Source organism: Misgurnus anguillicaudatus, chromosome 15 (assembly GCF_027580225.2).
Source record: "Misgurnus anguillicaudatus chromosome 15, ASM2758022v2, whole genome shotgun sequence".
Lineage (NCBI taxonomy): Eukaryota > Metazoa > Chordata > Actinopteri > Cypriniformes > Cobitidae > Misgurnus > Misgurnus anguillicaudatus.
In genome coordinates, this window is record NC_073351.2 from 25,802,983 (window position 1) to 25,821,646 (window position 18,664).

An 18,664-nucleotide genomic window follows, 5' to 3' on the forward strand; every position below is an offset into this window, starting at 1 on the left:
TTGTACAAGTGCAACAGATTCCAGTCAGAGTCCATCCACTAACGGGAAAAGGCTTGAAAATTCCCTCACACATACACATACATATATATATATATATATCAGCGTGATTATATATATATATATATATATATTTTTTTTTACTGAATTATACCCTAAACTATCTAACATTAAAAATATTTCACTTTTTTTTAAACAAGCGATGTTATGGAGTAAAAAACTTGAAAATAGATGCTTGGAAATGTGCTGTTGAACATTTTCAAAATACAAAATAAGTTAGAAAGCCGTAACTGGCATAACTTTAATGTTTTTGACGTTAAGGGCCTGACCACATCCAATGGCTTTTGAGATCATTTAACTATACAGTAGCTCTTATAAGTGAGCAAGTCGATTCACTTTGATTCACAAGTCAGTCACAATACATAAGAAAATGATCTGCTGTAGTAGGGTATCAAGAACTGACATGCAATTTTATTTAAAACCATGCATTTTGGGTCAGATTAAAAGTCAGGAACAACATTGTTGATGATTGTGTTGATTTGTTCACTATTAGTTGAACATATGCCCTATTATTCATTATTATTATTATTCAGCCCTATTATTATAGTCATCTTGGATAAGATTTAGCCACAAATATATATTACATTAAATACAGTACCTTATATATGCAAATATCATAATATTCAAGTATACCATGTTATCCTTTAAGAGAAAATATCAAAAAAGGACAGCAAAGAGTTTTAATTAACAATATATATAGAAACATATTGACACAAAGTACAAGGACAATTTAATAAATGTGATAGATTTTAAATAAATATTAAGAAGTACAGTACTGTGCAACTCTTAGGCCATTACCACCAGCTTTGTTGTTTTAGCAAAAATGTCCATCCATTTTCATTTTTCATGAGTCTTCTTCAGGCATCAGTCAGTATTTAGTGTGACCTCTCTTGGTACGAAACACATCTTGAGCTTTTTTGAGGAGACTGAAGTCCTGAAGTCATCCGATTAGAATTAGAAATTAGGATTTAATTTTATTTAGGTTTAAGAGATCCTGCAGCTGCCTGCTATTGTTTAAGTGGAAGGGGAGTTTACCCTTAAAACTTGATACTCCAGCTTATACTTTTATACTGTTTTTAATACTACATACACATTTCCTGTATTTTCTGGTTGTATTCTAATAAAGAGACTGAGAAATAATTACATATGATCACTATAAAATTACAAAAACAACTAATCTAATGGTTGCATGGTGGAGTCCGGTGGACTAAGATTTTTGCACAGTACTGTATGTATTAGCACTATATTTGAACATATAACAATCCACTTAAATTGAGAACTATTGAGACTTTCAGTCAAAGGATCTTATACCGCAGCTGACCCAAGACCTGTCTCATTCAGTGCAGATGGGTTCTGCATGTACGAGGCTGTGTCAGACTCATCGTTTTCATGCTGGTGGTCTGGGTCCAGAATCGGTGCCATCTATTGTAATAGGCATTATTAATTACACAGCACACCTATAGTATTACTTTAAATAAAAATTAAGCTGCTGCATTGACTGACCTGAGATGACTTCTTTTCAAAAGCTTTTGTTTCTGTATCAGCATACGCCACAAAATGGATTAATGTATAGATTCTGCAACAAAGGACACAGAACATTTAGCAACATGTTAAGCAATAGTCCTACCATCAAGATTGGTTAACGTTTATAATTACAAATCGCCACTTTTTGAATCCATCCTTGTACAAAGATGTTTAATAAAACTTTTATCGTTACCTGTGGTAAAGCATTGACAAAAACTGTATCAGCAACAACAATGTGAAGCCCAGTAGAAACATCAGTCCAATAGGATCAAGATAAAACACTTCTGTCTTGGACTCAGTCCCATTCGGATAGATCTTTGGGAACTTTATGGAAACTGTGTCACCGAGAGTTTGAAGGATGAATGTTGCCACTAACCAAAGTGCATTGCAGAAGAAAAATATAAATGTCACCTGTGTGAAAAAGACAAACAAAACAACAGGTCTTTTTATGTTCTTTTTATTCCCATTTTAAAATAGGCTTTTCCCCATCTTAAAAAAAAAGTGCTGCGTTTAATCAAATGCATGTCAACTGAACCTATAGTATTTTAGGTTTTTGACTAATTTATACTGCCCTCCAAAAGCTAAGTGCAGTAACTACGCAAACACTGAAACTGAGAAAAATCCCCTTAAAGTTTTTACACAAGCCAGTCAAACATGTTACTGCAAATTTGTCGCATACGTTTCTCTGAAATGGGACAAAATGAAACCAGGTGACTTTGTCACAAGACACATCAGATCTCACAAAGCCCATTTCAATCCTTAACTCAATTTTGACCAAATGCATAGTTACTGCTCTTTGCAGGGCAGCATAGTTGACATAACTTAAATTTTAAGTTAACGTAAAAGAAAAACTTATGTTAATCGTCATTTTTGCATATGCTTACCTTATTTCGTAGTGCTTTCAGATCATGGGCAATTTTGTTTTGTTCTTCTTTATTTTCTTTAAGAGGCTCTAGATACTTTTTCTGCAGCAGGAACCAGAAATTTATTTCATCCTGCAACATATGAAAACACAAGAGTGATTACAAAAGTGGATTTGCTTATCTATTCAGCCAAATGCATGATAGAGATTATGGTAAAATAAGGATAATAGCAAGATAGAATTACAAGTATGTAAGCATGTGTAAATGTTTATAAATACTGAAGGTTGTACAATAGGTAATTTATGCAGTGTGAAACTTGATATTTCAAAATGATTTAACAGGTTGTAGAATGTCATTCACCAAGATGGTTCGGTTAGGTGACACCAATGTCGCTAAAAAGTTTTACTGCCTAGAGGTAGTAACAGTATCAGTGTCTGTTGATCTGAATTGAAAGCTTTTGTATTTGTATACCTTTCTCCTGTCACTTTAGGTGTGATTGTACGATAACGGTAGGTCCCATTAACAAACTTTAAGTGTTCATTTGCAGCAGAGATGTGTGTGTATAAAAATGATTAATCTAACTTAAATATTTTTTGAATGATATCGCCATAGTAAAAAGCGGTAGGTTGTGCCCCGCTCTCCACTACAGTATACTGTCATGATGCAGAGAGACATGTGGTGTATAGAGTAGGGATGCACGATAAATCGCATGCGATGAGCATCTCATCAGTAAAGCCGGTTCCTTCATTAGTAGCAAATCGCCATCACCTGCTATTTAGATGGAGCATCATTTACTACACAAAGCCGTAGTTTACTGACAAGCTGAGCCACAGTGGCGGCCGGTGACTTCTTTTTTCGAGGGCGCTCGATGCGAAGATCGTCACAACATGTATGTAGCCCGTCATATGTGTGGTTCCTTTTATCAAAATATGTGTTCTGCGCCTCGAGTCGAGAGATTGTGTGTGCATCACGTGTTTTGTCGAAGGGAGTGTCTGCTGCAGATGCATCTAAAGGGTTTATGATAAAAAAAAACGCTCATGTTTGCCAGATACTCGCATAATCTCATGCGTAATTAGAGTTTACTGTTAAAGGGCGGGTGTCTGGCATGTATTTTGTGACAGTGAGCGTCTCTTGTATCATAAATGGTTTTGACATGTGTACAGCGGGCACTTGTTTTGACAGAGCATGTGATGCACACATGATCTCTCGAGCCCAAAACACATATTTTGAGAAAAGCAACCACACACATCACACTCCGAACACTTATTTTGAATTAGCGCCCCTTGGATGAGCAGTCATGAGCCGCCACTCCTGGGCCATATCGCATACATATTGCAGGCGATACGTCCGCGATAATTAATGCGAAATTGCCCCGATTGCTGCTTTGTGTAGTAAATGCCGCTCCATCTGAATGACAATCACATGCAATATATTGCGCATTCCTAGTATAGAGACAAGACAAAAATCTTAAAAGTTAAAAAATAATAATAAATAACCGCAATAACACAAATAGAGTGTCTGCCAAGTCATGGGAGTGTTTATGAAGTGACATAGCACACACAGCAAATTAATTTCAATTATATTTTACAACATTTTAAAGAGTAATTTAAATTGTTGTTATCCTCAAAGCATTGTTTTTAATTCCTTTATGAATGCAAATTAACCATGAAAATAAACCATGGTTTTATTATTATAAAAAAACATGGTTAATTTGGTTAATAACAAGAGTAGGGTGTTTCCCAAGCAATTTGCTTTTGTGAGCAAATTAGCATGCACAGCAAATTAATTACTTAAAAATCAATTCAAGTTTTACATTTAAACTAATTTATGCTATTTATTTTTTATAGCTGAAATAAAAATTATGTAATGCTTTGTGACACAACCGATAGGGCTGATTGTTACAGCTTAACGTATTATTTCCTGTGTAATAGTACCTTTGTGAATGCAGTGAAGATGTCTTTACAAGATAAACTGCTTCCTTTATCAAATTTAATATTGTTAGAGATAATTATTGTACACTTTTTTCCAATCAAATCTTTTTTTATTCCTTTCTGATACGACCTAATTGTTGGTCTTTTTTCCTACGCACCTATACAGGTGTGCGATGGAGTTTGTTTATTAATTCCAATCAAATCTTGACATCCATTTTGGGGCATTTTGGGCACACAGAAAAATAAACTTAAAGCGTAACTAAAGCCCTGTTCAGAGCCTGACTCCGCCCACTGTTAATATTTGAAAAATGCAAGAAAAGTGGGCAGATCCCAACAGAGATAGAGGGGACAAACTAAGCTCGTACCAAGTGTGTGGTGAGATCGTAACAAGGGTGTGGTGAGCTTGAACCTGCTTACGTCACGAGTTACTTTTTGGACCCAACATCCAATAGAAAAATTCAACTGCAATAGCCACCGTTCAACCTGAAGAGGGCAGCACTCAGACGTTTTTACACCATATATTGTAGTATTGAAACACTTTATATCCAAATGTCAAAAAACTTACTAAAATCAATGAACAGCACTAATAAAGCATCATTCTTACAGATCATTAACTAAAAAAAGTTGGTTTAGGGTTTAGTTACTCTTTAATGTTTTAATTATTATTATTATTATTATAATTATTAATTATTCTTGTATATCATTATCCTAACAATAAAGGTGCTATTCTGAAGTGCCCTTGTGCAATAGTGATTTATAAAATAAAAACCTTAAAATAGTAGCTGGGGTTAAAAAGATGTGGGAGTCTGGAGGATTTATTTAAATTAATAATTGCACAAAAAAAGAGAATCATTGAATTTAATAAATTTTTTCAAGGTAAGTGGTTGCAATCAATTTATTTAAGCTACATTTAAACAAAAGTTTTATATTTTATTTTACTTTACTAATCTTTTTTGTTTAAATGTAGCTTAAATAAATTGATTGCAACCACTTACCTTTAAAAATTGATTAAATTCAATTAATAATTATTTTTCAGTGCACGACTTATAATGCTACACATTTATTTCATTTTTACTTAAATATGAAAATACTGAAAATATTACTTTTTAGTGTTCTTACACTGAAAAAAATTATTCATTGAATTTAATACAATTTTTGGGGTGAATGGTTGCAGTCAGTTTATTTAAGCTACATTTAAACAAAAAAGATTAGTAAAGTAAAATAAAATATAAAACTTTTGTTTAAATGTAGCTTAAATAAATTGATTGCAACCACTTACCTTAAAAATTTTTATTAAATTCAATGAATAATTTTTCAGTGTACATAATGTTGGTTTGTATGGTTTCATTTTCAAAACCTTTAAAAAGGTGTCATTGTCCTCTTTCAATAGGCTATTCTTTATAATTAATCATAGATAATTACATGAGAAAAATGTGGGCGATAATTTCCGAGTAAAACTGGAATAAAATACAAAACATTGTGCGTCAGAGAAAGGTGTGGGAGCTGTCTCATTATTTCATACAGTATTACATACAGTACATACAGTACATGTTTCAGGCACTCGTTTCAGTGCAATGTGTTTAATTTGTAAGATCTAGCGCCATCTTCAGACGAGACTTGTTCAGTTTTTATTCCAGTGCATCATAGGTTGGAATAAGTGCACTTACCTTTACTGTGGTGACCTTAAAGGGATAGTTCACCCAAAAACAAATTAAAGTTGTTGCAAACCTGTATAAAAATTTTTGTTCTGCTAAACACAGAGGATGATATTTGTAACCAAACCGTTTTTAGGCATCAATGACTTCCACAGTATTTTTCCTCCCTATTATGGAGGTCAGTGGTGCTCCTGTCTCCTGGCTAATTACAAATTTCTTCCGTTCGTGGACCACATTTTCTTCCATGGTATTCTTTTTCCCTACTATGGAAGTGAATGGGGTCCACGAACGGTTTGGTTACAAACATTTCAATTCAAAATAATACAAAATATCTTTCTTTGTGTTCATCAGCACAAAGAAGTTTATACAGGTTTGTAACAACATGAGGGTGAGTGACAGAATGATGACAGAATGTTCATTTAGGGTGAACTATCCCTTTAAGGATTTGGGGAATAAATATTCAACATAATAGCCTAATTTTATATATATATATAACTAACATAGCATTTAGGTTCATTATATAAAGGGATGACTTCACGAGGTCAAACATACAAATAAGTCAGATAGAATGAATGGTTTGCATATTTAGCGTGCAAGGAGAAGGCTCCCAGCTTAGTATTTAGCCTGAACCCAGAGCACTCCCCTCCCTGAGGAGGGGGCTCCAAGCTTAGTATGTGGCCTGAACCCAGCACTCCCCCAGGTGGTGGTGGGATGCAGAAAACTTTGAGAAACATGATTGAGTCGACTCTGGATCTCACGAATTTCAGTGGGATAGTCACAGAATTTTTTGCTCATTTTTCCATGGCATTCTCACGGATTTTTTGTCCTATTTTCTTACCATTGTCGCTTCGGTTTAGGGTCCGATTTACATAAAATGACATCCTTACCCAAACCCAACTCTAACCCCAACGCCAGGCGACAATTTTTTAAAGTTTAGAAAATATAAAAGAATAAAGCAGAAACAATCTACCCAGTTTCATGTAGATGGGTATAAATAGCAACCACGAAGTGTGAAAATCGTGCAATACAAACGCCAAATTCCAATTTGGCGTTCATATGATACGCCAGTCACTTAAACGGCGCATCTTTTTTTGTCGTTTAATTTATTGGTTTCTCAATTTTTTCTGTTTTTAAAATAATTTTCAGTTGCGTTTAGAGATAGTTTTCAGATTTCCTTAAGGACGTTATTTAATATACAGGTTTCTCCATATTTCCAAGCCATGGTCGCTTGGAGTTGGGGTCAGAATTTAGGTTTGGATTAGGATGTCATTTATAAATAACAAAAAGTTGTTCTAACCCTAAAACCAAGCAAAAATGGTAAAAAAATAGCAAAAAACATTGAGAAACCAATAAATAAAACGACAAAAAAAGATGCGCCGTTTAAGTGAATGGGAAGGACTGGCGTATCACATGCACGCCAAAGTGGAATTAGGCTTATGTATTGCACGATTTTCACACTTCGTGCTATTTATACGCAACTTTGTGAGACCGAAAAAATAGTATAAACCAATACTTAAAGTGACATCCTAACACAAACACCAAATCTAACCCTAAAGCGGAGCGACAATGGTTTGAAAATAGGAAAAAGCAGTTGAGTAGCCAATCCGTGAGAATGCCACGGAAAAATTAGCAAAAGATTCCGTGACTATCCCACGGAACTTTGTGACATCATGTTGGCGTATCTATACAGGCCTCCACTCTTTTTTTATCATTAGCATTTTATTACATTTTTGATCATCACTGATACATTATAATCACCATTGTATTCCCTTCATGTATTCCAGCATAACATGTATCCCACATTGATGATATATTTTAAATAAACATAAATTATTACTATAAAGAAAAAAAGAAAAACAGGCCTCCACTCTTATTTGAACATGTTCCTCCTGAACTTAATAAAACATTTCATATCAGAAATATTGCTAACCCATCCAGAACACCATGATAGTCTTACCTCAGGGAGTGTAGATTCAAGAAGAGGAAATTCGTGAGATTTCATCTGAAGATGTTCAACCCAAGCTTGTTGAAGTAAACATAATGACAGCTATTAGTTTAACTACATAACTAAACAGTTAAAATATTTTGAAAATATGAAAGGCATACTTACATTGATAGGAACTATATGAACACTCAGCTGAGCTGCATTGTAAGAATACAGAATTATTATTATTAATAGTAGTATGTTTCTTTCTGGAAAATGCATAACTAATAAATAATTGTATATAATATTGCATGCACAATGCCTTAAAATCACAAGTAGAGATAATTCTACCTTTCTAATTTCAGGTGAGCTTGTGATTTTTTAGTCACTTTTGTGATTTCTGCTGCTGGTATCTCTTTCATAACTTCATAAGATCCCAAGCATGGACAACATTTACAACATAAACCCTCCATGACCTGCTTCCTGATGGAATTGACTGCTGCAGTTTTAGCCTTGCCACCAGTTTCACGAGTACCCCACGAGACATTGTTCATGTTGACTATGGAGTAAATGGCCAAAATCAGATATGCGCTAGGTATGCAGAGGAAGTACAAAAGTCCGTAGACGATCAATGAGAACTCCTGAGGGTGTAGGGCAGCCGTGATGAGATACAACAGTACCATGACAATAAGGATCAGACCACTGGGGGTCATAAACGTTTTCTGAATAACTAAATCACCTGTGAGGGTTGAGATAAAGAGAGAAAATATTTTAGATAGAGGTGCATGTTTTAATTTGATAGGGTCTTTAAAGAGATCAAAAAGAAATGAACTTACCTATGATTGAGAGAACTGTTCCTGCCATGAGAAATGCATAGAATACGCTCATGACTGCCGCAATTGAAATCTGAGTGTCAGATTTTAGATTTAAGCATAGTATCAGGAAGACAGCAGGGGGAGCTATAGCCAATAGAAGGGCTACATTTGCATTAATTTTGAAGATGAACATTATACTTCCTGGAAGGCAAAACAATGTTAACTGTGGATAAAAAGGTACTACTAAAAAACACCCTTTGTGATATTGTGTTAGCGTTACAGTTTTTATCCACATCTTTACCTGCTATCATCAGACAGACAGTGGCAGGGCCCAGAATGGAAGCTGCCATGCTAATAACCTGGTAAATGATGTAAGGTTTTGAGATAGAGCTGTTTTTTTTGTGAGGTCTCTCTTCCTGAGCTCAAGAGGTCAATGGTGTTGGCCATGGTTGAGGGTCCCCATCGTCTGCGCTGGTTGTAGAACTCCTTAAACTCCTGCGGAGCGTTTGTGTAGGCATCAGAGGCCGCGTTATACTCCACCCTCCATCCCTGCTGGAGCAGCAGAGTGCACAACCAGCGGTCCTCACCTGACATCACACCACAGTAAGGTTAAATTAGTTCACGATGACCTAATGGTTACAGTGCTCATCAAAAGTAAAAGTTACCTTGATCATATTGAACATGGTGGCTGGCCTCAGAGGCTTTGGTTGTATATTTTTTCATGACGTTGTCGTCCATGAGTGCCGCCCCTCTGAAAAGACTGAAACATCCAGGACTGCACAGGACGCAGCCGAGCACGTGCTCTGCAGACTTTTGCAGCCAGTGGCCTACAGCGTATTCAAACTTCTGATACCACACCATGGGCCCTTTAAGTGTAAAAAATGTAAAAGACTACTTCAAGATTTTTTTCAGTTTTCTAGATTTACTAGGTGTTTTTTTATTATTATTTTTGTTACATTCTATCAACTAGCAACAACATTTCTGCCAAATTCCTAATGAAAATAATGTTTTTATTTGCATTAATTTACTGAAAATTCAAATTGGAAAAAAATGTTTAAAATAACAAAAATGCAGTGTTTTTAGATCATAAATAATGTAAACAAGTTCAAATTCAGTGCCAAGAGAGGTCACACTAAACACTGATGATGCCTTAAGAAGACATTTAGTCCTGAAAATTAATTTTTTGTACATATTTCCTGTTTGTATCTTAATAAAATACATTGAAAAATATATATGGATGGACATTAAAACTTCTAAAACAACAAGTCTGGTGGTGGTGGCATAAAACTTTTGCACAGTTCTGTGTATATATATTTATATACACACACTCACCTAAAGGATTATTAGGAACACCATACTACTACTGTGTTTGACTCCCTTTCACCTTCAGAACTGCCTTAATTCTACGTGGCATTGATTCAACAAGGTGCTGAAAGCATTCTTTAGAAATGTTGGCCCATATTTACAGGATCTTGCAGTTGATGGAGATTTGTGGGATGCACATCCAGGGCACAATGCTCCCGTTCCACCACATCCCAAAGATGCTCTATTGGTTTGAGATCTGGTGACTGTGGGGGCCATTTTAGTAAAGTGACCTCATTGTCATGTTCAAGAAACCAGTTTAAAATTATTCGAGTTTTGTGACATGGTGCATTATCCTGCTGGAAGTAGCCATCAGAGGATAGATACATGATGGTCATAAAGGGATGGACATGGTCAAAAACATTCTCAGGTAGGCCGTGGCATTTAAACGATGCCCAATTGGCACTAAGGGGCCTAAAGTGTGCAAGAAACATCCCCCACACCATTACACCACCACCACCAGCCTGCACAGTGGTAACAAGGCATGATGGATCCATGTTCTCATTCTGTTTACGCCAAATTCTGACTCTACCATCTAAATATCTCAACAGATTGAAACTCTTCAGACCAGGCAACATTTTTCCAGTCTTCAACTGTCCAATTTTGGTGAGCTGGTGCAAATTGTAGCCTCTTTTTCCTATTTGTAGTGGAGATGAGTGGTACCCGTTGGGGTCTTCTGCGCTTCACAAATGCTTTGCTGCATACCTCGGTTGTAAGAGTGTTTATTTCAGTCAAAGTTCCTCTTCTATCAGCTTGAATCAGTTGGCCCATTCTCCTCTGACCTCTAGCAAGTATTTTGCCCACAGGACTGCTGCATACTGGATGTTTTTCACACCATTCTTTGTAAACCCTAGAAGTGGTTGTGTGTGAAAATTCCAGTAACTGAGCAGATTGTGAAATACTCTGACCGGCCCGTCTGGCACCAACAACCATGCCACGCTCAAAATAGCTTAAATCACCTTTCTTTCCCATTCTGACATTCAGTTTGGATACTTTTCACATTCACTTTTTCCTATTTGTAGTGTAGATGAGTGCTACCCGATGGGGTCTTCTGCTGTTGTAGCCCATCCGCCTCAAGGTTGTGCGTGTTGTGGCTTCACAAATGCTTTGCTGCATACCTCGGATGTAAGAGTGTTTATTTCAGTCAAAGTTGCTCTTTTATCAGCTTGAATCAGTTGGCCCATTCTCCTCTGACCTCTACCATCAACAAGGCATTTTCGCCCACAGGACTGCCGCATACTGGATGTTTTCACACCATTCTTTGTAAACCCTAGAAATGGTTGTGCGTGAAAATCCCAGTAACTAAACAGATTGTGAAATACTCAGACTGGCCTGTCTGGCACCAACAACCATGCCACGCTCAAAATTGCTATAATCAAAATTAATTCATATGAACCAAGAGAAACCATTACCATTTACAGCTGTGAGTATCTGCTCTATGCTGCACCTGTATTTATGTAATTCAATAGATTTAGTGATGTGGAATGACTTCCGGAGCTTGTTGAACTTGATTTGGGTTGTCGTGTTAATTTAGCCTATTCAGATTCCCAGGTATGTTCTGTATGCTATTGTGTTCGGTGAATAAATACGTTTACATGTACGGACATCTATTCAACCTGCCGTTCTGTGTACCATTGTTCAGTTGAATAACTTGCCTTTTCAGATTAAATGTCTGTTCTTGGGCTTGGATTTAGTGAAATAATTTTATAAATAAACGCGACGTGTAGTCCAGTGCGACTTATATGTTTTTTTCTCTTCAAAGCGCATTTCTGACTGATGCAGCACATATATATATACCCCCATGAGAACCCATCTCTTAAACCTAAATGAAACGAAATCCTACTTTCTAATTCTAATCGAATGACTTCAGTCTCCTCAAGATATGTTTTGTGCCAAGAGAGGTCACACTAAATACTGACTGATGCCTGAAGAAGACATTTAGTTCTGAAAATTGTTTTTAATTTTGTGTACATATTTCCTGTATTTTTTGTTTGTATCTTAATAAAAAGAGTGAAAAATAAATGTATCACGAGGGGTGCTTATTTAATAATTTTAAATTGCATTGTTTGGTTCCCGTCTCATTATTAGTTGCATCTCCCCATACACAGGGGAGGCCATAATAATCACACTGACTATTAGCTAAAGAAACAACTGTCCTACCTGAGCCTGTCGGGTGAATTCTGCCACAGGCCGCACCAACCTGCGGATAGAGTTTCAGCCTGTCAACTAATAGCATCACTGCAGATGGCTGGAAATCAGTATCACCATCCAGGGCCAAGATGTATGTGTTGTGAGATTCTCTCTAAAGGAGCATTGATAACACAGTCAAGCTTTTTTAGAGTATTTTATTAATTTTTGAGAGTATATGAAGTCTGTAGTTAAGCGTCTAACCTTCATTCTCTCTTTAAGAGAAGTTGTTTCTGCACCTTCCTCATACTGCAAAAAGTACTGTCTGGAAAGTCTCCAGCCCAGAATGTAATACAGGTACATAATCTGCAAACACAGATCAGCAAAGTCTTTGTAAAATCTCTTTATTTAGCAGCATGTTATATGTTTAAATAGATCTGTAAAAATTGTTGTATATAAAATTGCAATTTTATATACATAACTATAGTATCAGTGAAGGCCTTACATAATGAACCATTATGTTTATGTTAGAATGAGCCATTTTATCTCCACACACAGCGGGTCCCCTTACATGGAAGACGCCATTTTGTGCCGCCATGTTTCTACAGTAGCCCAAAACGGACAAACTAGTGTAGAGTGCGTTTTGTCACTACTGTATTTTGTCTTAGACAACAACATGTTTGTCCTTTCGGTGAACGGTGGACTGAGCTTGTTGTTGCAATTCATAATCTCACAGCTAAATGCTGCTGAAATCTACACACTGCACCTTTAAAGTTTTAATATGTACCATTTAGGTATTGTATACATTTGGTACCGATATGCAACTTTCAGGTACTAATATGAAATCTTTAGATGCAAAGGAGTACCTTTTGAAAGGAAGTGCAGTGTTGCAGTTATATAAACCGTGATTTAAGACTTTTTTATGATGTAAAATAAATCTTTGGTTTCCCCAGAGTACGTATGTGAAGTTCTAGCTCAAAATATCACATTGATAATTTAGTACAATGTTAAAATTGCCATTTTGTAGGTGTGAGCAAAATGTATCGTTTTGGGTGTGTCCCTTTAAATGCAAATGAGCGGATCTCTGCACTAAATGGCAGCGCCATGGTTGGATATTGCAGATTAGAGGGCTGTATTATCCCCTTCTGACATCACAATTTTTTCACATGCTTGGAGAGAATGGTTTACCAAAACTAAGTTACTGATCTTTTTCACATTTTCTAGGTTGATAGAAGCACTGGGGACCCAATTATAGCACTTTAACAAGGAAAAAGTTGGATTTTCACAATATGACCCCTCTAATCTTTCATAAATTTTACCTGTGACCATCTCTTCTTGTGACGGATCTTCGTCTTGTCTTTAAAATGAACCATCATCAGGTTGCCTTTAGGGAGGGTGTATTCCAGACGACCTCCATACGGAGTGCTTATGATCCTCTGAGATGGGAGGGATGGTGGCTGCTTAAATATACTCTGATTTTCTGAGTAGAAAAGGCTAATGAATGAGAACAAAGTTTTAAGATCAGTTTTGCTCATTACACAGAGATGGATTTGATTAAGGATAATCCTCACGTGTAAACTTCTTTCATGACTTCCACAAGAGTTTCAGCATATTCATTTACATGTTGTTGCCTTCCATTACCAACGTCCTTGAAGGCGTCATCGAAATAAATGTGGAATTCGAACTCCACATCTTTATTTGTGCCGGACTTTGGTCTGTATTTATCGAGCCTGGAAAAGACAATCAAACAGTACTGCTATTAAAATTCAATTGACAAAAGCTGAGTACTGAAATTAGATATTACTGTATGTTTACCTGAACATAGAGATGATAATCTTCATCATTTCATCATAGGTCTCATGCCACATTGTTGCACACAGAAACACTTTGATGGTTTCATTTGCTCTGAGGACAATACATATTCACAAAGTGAGCCATTTTAACTCATAAACTCAAAGTAAAAGTCTTTGGTTTAGAAAGGAAGAACACTTACAATTTCCTCTTGTTTTTCTTTCTGACCTCAAAACGTATGTTCAGCAACAAGGATTGTTCCAAAAATGCTCCCTCATACATGCGTCTCACAAACAAATCTTTTGTCCTTTCAATTCGGTTGATCTTCAGGTACCAGACATAAATTGTACTGAGAATGAGTCCCAACCACCAGCACAAAGCAGAGATGCCCATACATGCCAGTCCGTCTGTCTTCATGTTCACCACAATGTCCCGGGAACACACAGTTCTTACAACGTCCAATATCATCAAGCTCACCCATTTGTCATCATTTGTCCACTGAACCTTTTCACAATAGCTAGAATTTGGTTTTGCAAGCCCCATAGGCATGAAAATAACTGGAACAAAAAACACGATCAAAACTGCGAATGACACAAGGTACATGGGCATTACGAAGCTACGCCGCAGGAAATGCATTTTGCAAGCGACGACCACAAACCATTGGCACAGGGCAGAAGATGCAATCTGGGTAGCCACCAGCAATCCAACTGTGGGTGTTTTAAAGAAAAACATTGCTGTCTTCCAGTCCTGTCCTGATAATGGAACATAAGCTCCAAGCACAACTGCAGTAACCACAATTCTTATCAAACTGGAAAAGACGGCGACCACGTTACGGCATTTCTCTCTTTCCATTTCTCTAGAAACAGCCTTAAGAAACGGGACCTTAAAGAGTGAACTGAAGTTCTCCCACCAGTTCAGAGAAACGATGATGGTTCCTAAGATGGCAAGGCCGACTGATATTTTCAACTCAAGAGAGCTTTCATTTGAAGCAAGATAACTGATTGCAAAAAGGATGTAACCCACGACGATGAGGACAATGGAGCACGCTGGTATTACTATGAAGCGCTTCATGCCTTCATTAAAACACTGAGCGACCACTTGGAAGACTGCAGACAGGATGCTCACACTGTTCAGTATCATTACATTAGTGACAATGTCAAAGTGTGGCATGGCCACGACTGCTAAGACTGCAGATCCAAACGCTATCAGGATCTCGACACCAAGCATCTAGAAGAGACGAGTGATAGAAATAGTTAGAAAAAGCAATGAAGCCCCTCTCATTGAGAAAATTGCTATGTCTTTAATAATTTCATATGTGGCCAATTTTTACATTTTGCTTACCCATAAAATTGTTTTTTTAGAGGGCAAAGCTGAAGTCTTGAAGAAGATTTTCCACACGCTCTTAATCATGAGAAGAACATTTGGCGCGACCAAAACAAAGCCGATGCCTAAAAGAGCAGTCACTTTGTGCTCTACAAATGTAGCTGTTTTGTTCCCAAAAGTTATCAAAAGCAGAAATGTTGTCTGTGAAAACAAAAGCAACCAAACAACCATTACTAACAGTCTGAGTTTGTTTTGCAACACGTAACAGAGAAGGACTAGCAATTGAAAGTGCTTACTTTACTGAGCAGAGCAAGAGCAAAGATGAGTATGGTCACAATGATGCACGACATCCATTTCAAACACCGGACTTCTGTTTTCGGTTTTTGTTCATCTTGAAAAATGGGAACTTTTCTGAAGGTGTCCCACGGTCGCCTTGAACTAAAAACATTTTAATTGAGTTCAATATCTGGTTAAAACAGAGACAAAGATGCAACAGAAACATGTCCTACTGTATGGTTCCAAATTTGCACAAGTCTAATCAAATCTGTCTAAAATAAGGCAAACACATGTATTTCATTTGCAACATTTTTATAAGTCTTGGTTTGTGAACATCTGAGTGTAGTAAGGCTGAAATAGCATTAGGATTATGCGGGAATCGCCTTCCCTACACTCTAAAAACAAATGGTGCTAAATAGGACTAAACGTGGTTCTTGACTCGTAATCATATATAGCACCGGTGAAGCACCTATGAAGAACCATATGAGGGTCATATAGCACCACATAGGGTTCTACATAGCACCTTATGGTTCTACACAGGTGCTACACAGGTACTTCAATAGTGCAATATGGCACTTAAAATGGTTCCTCTAGGATTACGAACCAAGAACCACTTTTAGTGCTATTTAGCACAGTTTGTTTTTAGAGTATATAGTCATTTATCATGTCAGTTTACTCGCGGTATGATCAATTGTATCTGGGCTCTATTTGGATTACGTAGTTTCGATATAACGCGTGGCATATTTGATTTCTAAATGTAAAATACTGAAATTAAAAGATAATGCAGATTTCCAAAGTTATTTTTATTTGTAAGATTATATCTCATTAAAAGTGTTTGTTATTGATTATAAACAGAGTTAAATAAATTAGTAAAGGTAACGCAGAAGGGCAAAACCAAATTTTATCGTTCGCTTTGTTTCTAGATTGCACTTTCTGATCCTCTAAAAATCAACAATTAATTTCATCCATAAATATTTAAAAAAAATAAAGGACTTAAATTAAGAATCGTTAAGAAATACAGGTTTGAATTTTTTTTGTATTAAGATAGTATTGTTTTATCCGAAGGATCACGTGTCTCCAAATAGTACTGATTTAAGAATTAAAAACTCTGTTTCTTTATTAAAATACCAAAAAAGTCAACATGTTTAAATGAATTACCTGAATTTGCTCTTTTGTTGTTTTTCCATTGCAATGCCGGCCTTCGTTGTTGTGAAGAGACGCAACAAATAAAAACTTATGGTAAAGAAATGGGAGCAGCTATTGACGCCGTATGCTAATTAAATGCGTGTCATTCCACATTTCTTTACTGCAGCATCACCTGTCTGACTAGCTAGACGTCCCGTCACTTATAAATGACCTCAAAGTGTTTTACTCTTACATCCTTACTTATTTAATCTACCAATTCTCCTATTCTAATTGTACTCTCTATATGTAAAACTTTTGATTAGCATTTTTACTCAGCTTGTGTTTGTTTGTTTGTTTGTTTGTTTGTTTTAATTTAATAACTGTTCAAAACCTATCCATATATTTTTTTAAAGATTAATGTATTATTTTCATTTTTTTTTAAGATTTTGGCTTTTTTGAAGTAAATTATTTTGGTTCAAACGAAAAAGTGGCTAATGTTAGATTTTTTAAATGCTTTTTAAAAAACCAAAAAACCAAAATCCACGTACATTAAAGCTACGTGACACTGAATACATCAGATAAAAATTAGGCGGTTGAGGATTAATAGCAAGTTAGGTGAATGAATGTCAGCTATGAAGGCTTGTGGGTGCAGTATTATAAGACTACAATTACATACCATATTATCATTTCCTAGTAATGGGTGTGAAACTAATGATGAGAAATAGCCTAATACCATTCTAAATCATGGGTCATGCGTAAAAATGCACAAATAAGTGAATAAACAAGTTCAAATTAAAATAAAACAGTAAAATACATTTCTTGTCAGATTTCTCAGTAACTGTTTGAAAAGCAACATATACTTTAATCTTCATAGTCTGGTGTCTTTCTTATCTTTAGAACAATCCAGGTGTTAAGTTAAAACCATGCTGTATCCTGATCACATTCGAGTCAGGTTAATTTATCTTCTATAATATTAAAACACTCATATACTGTGTTTTGATGATTTGTTGTGAGACATTTTTATAAGAATAAATTACTCCACTACAGCTGGCTTTTCAAAGTGAAAAATTAAATATACAGGGTAAATATAAAAGGTTACGTTTTCAGAATTTGATTGGGTTTTAAGATCGGCAGCTAAAATGTGCCGTTGAACACTTTAATTTAACATCATGTAATTATTTATACATAATATTATGTTTAATATATGAATGCTTTATATTTTTCTTTTGTGTAGTTTGTACTAGCCTAGTCTCAGTATAATGGAAAACAAAAGTATTTAATTACATTTAATTACAATGTTGTAATGTGAAGTTTACTAATAGTTTGTAAGGTTGAAGAACATGGTTTTCTTTTGTTATGTCAAGAAACACAAACAAAATGTCTAAATATAAATGGCCTTTAATAAGATAGGTGGAGGAACTGGTATGCATGTGACCCAACCTACTTAGGGCTAGTAATTAAATGTCAATCTTTAAGGTTTTGTTGTTAGTAATTGACGCTGGACAGTATGCTACCTCACTATGAAACATACATCAAACAGTTTCCTTCACAAAATATCATTAGAGGTTACTTAAAATAGACAAATAGAAGACAAAATTGCTTGTCAAGCATGTCAATCGATTTAGTGTTAAAATTGCTTTTTGTTCCATTACCTTAAACTTAAACAGTTTGACACAAACTCACATTTAAACATGTTTACGTTGCTGGCCACGTTAGAAATAAGTGCACTTAATACCAGGCAAAAGCTTGCTGAAAAACTTGTTTTACTTAATTTACCATATATTTAAGTGCAATAAAATTTGGTGCATGCATGAGAAAGCTTTATATATTCTTTGTATCATAACAAAACATTTTTAATTGGTAGTGCTGCAAACTGCAAAGCACAAAAATG

General features: G+C 35.8%; 1 protein-coding gene across 1 annotated transcript; it reads right to left on the minus strand.

Moving 5' to 3' along the window:
* Positions 1-283: 283 nt before the first annotated feature.
* LOC129419420 (chitin synthase chs-2) lies at positions 284-16,957 on the minus strand. Its single transcript, XM_055174557.2, is given in 20 exon segments — positions 284-1,479; positions 1,561-1,633; positions 1,775-1,992; positions 2,466-2,576; positions 7,988-8,052; positions 8,141-8,172; positions 8,306-8,693; positions 8,791-8,970; positions 9,071-9,167; positions 9,169-9,356; positions 9,435-9,635; positions 12,292-12,433; positions 12,523-12,624; positions 13,578-13,752; positions 13,830-13,988; positions 14,074-14,163; positions 14,252-15,276; positions 15,391-15,573; positions 15,669-15,810; positions 16,807-16,957. Coding segments are annotated over 20 exon segments (3,717 nt in total). The 5' UTR covers positions 16,836-16,957; the 3' UTR covers positions 284-1,362.
* Between the last annotated feature and the right edge of the window lie 1,707 nt (positions 16,958-18,664).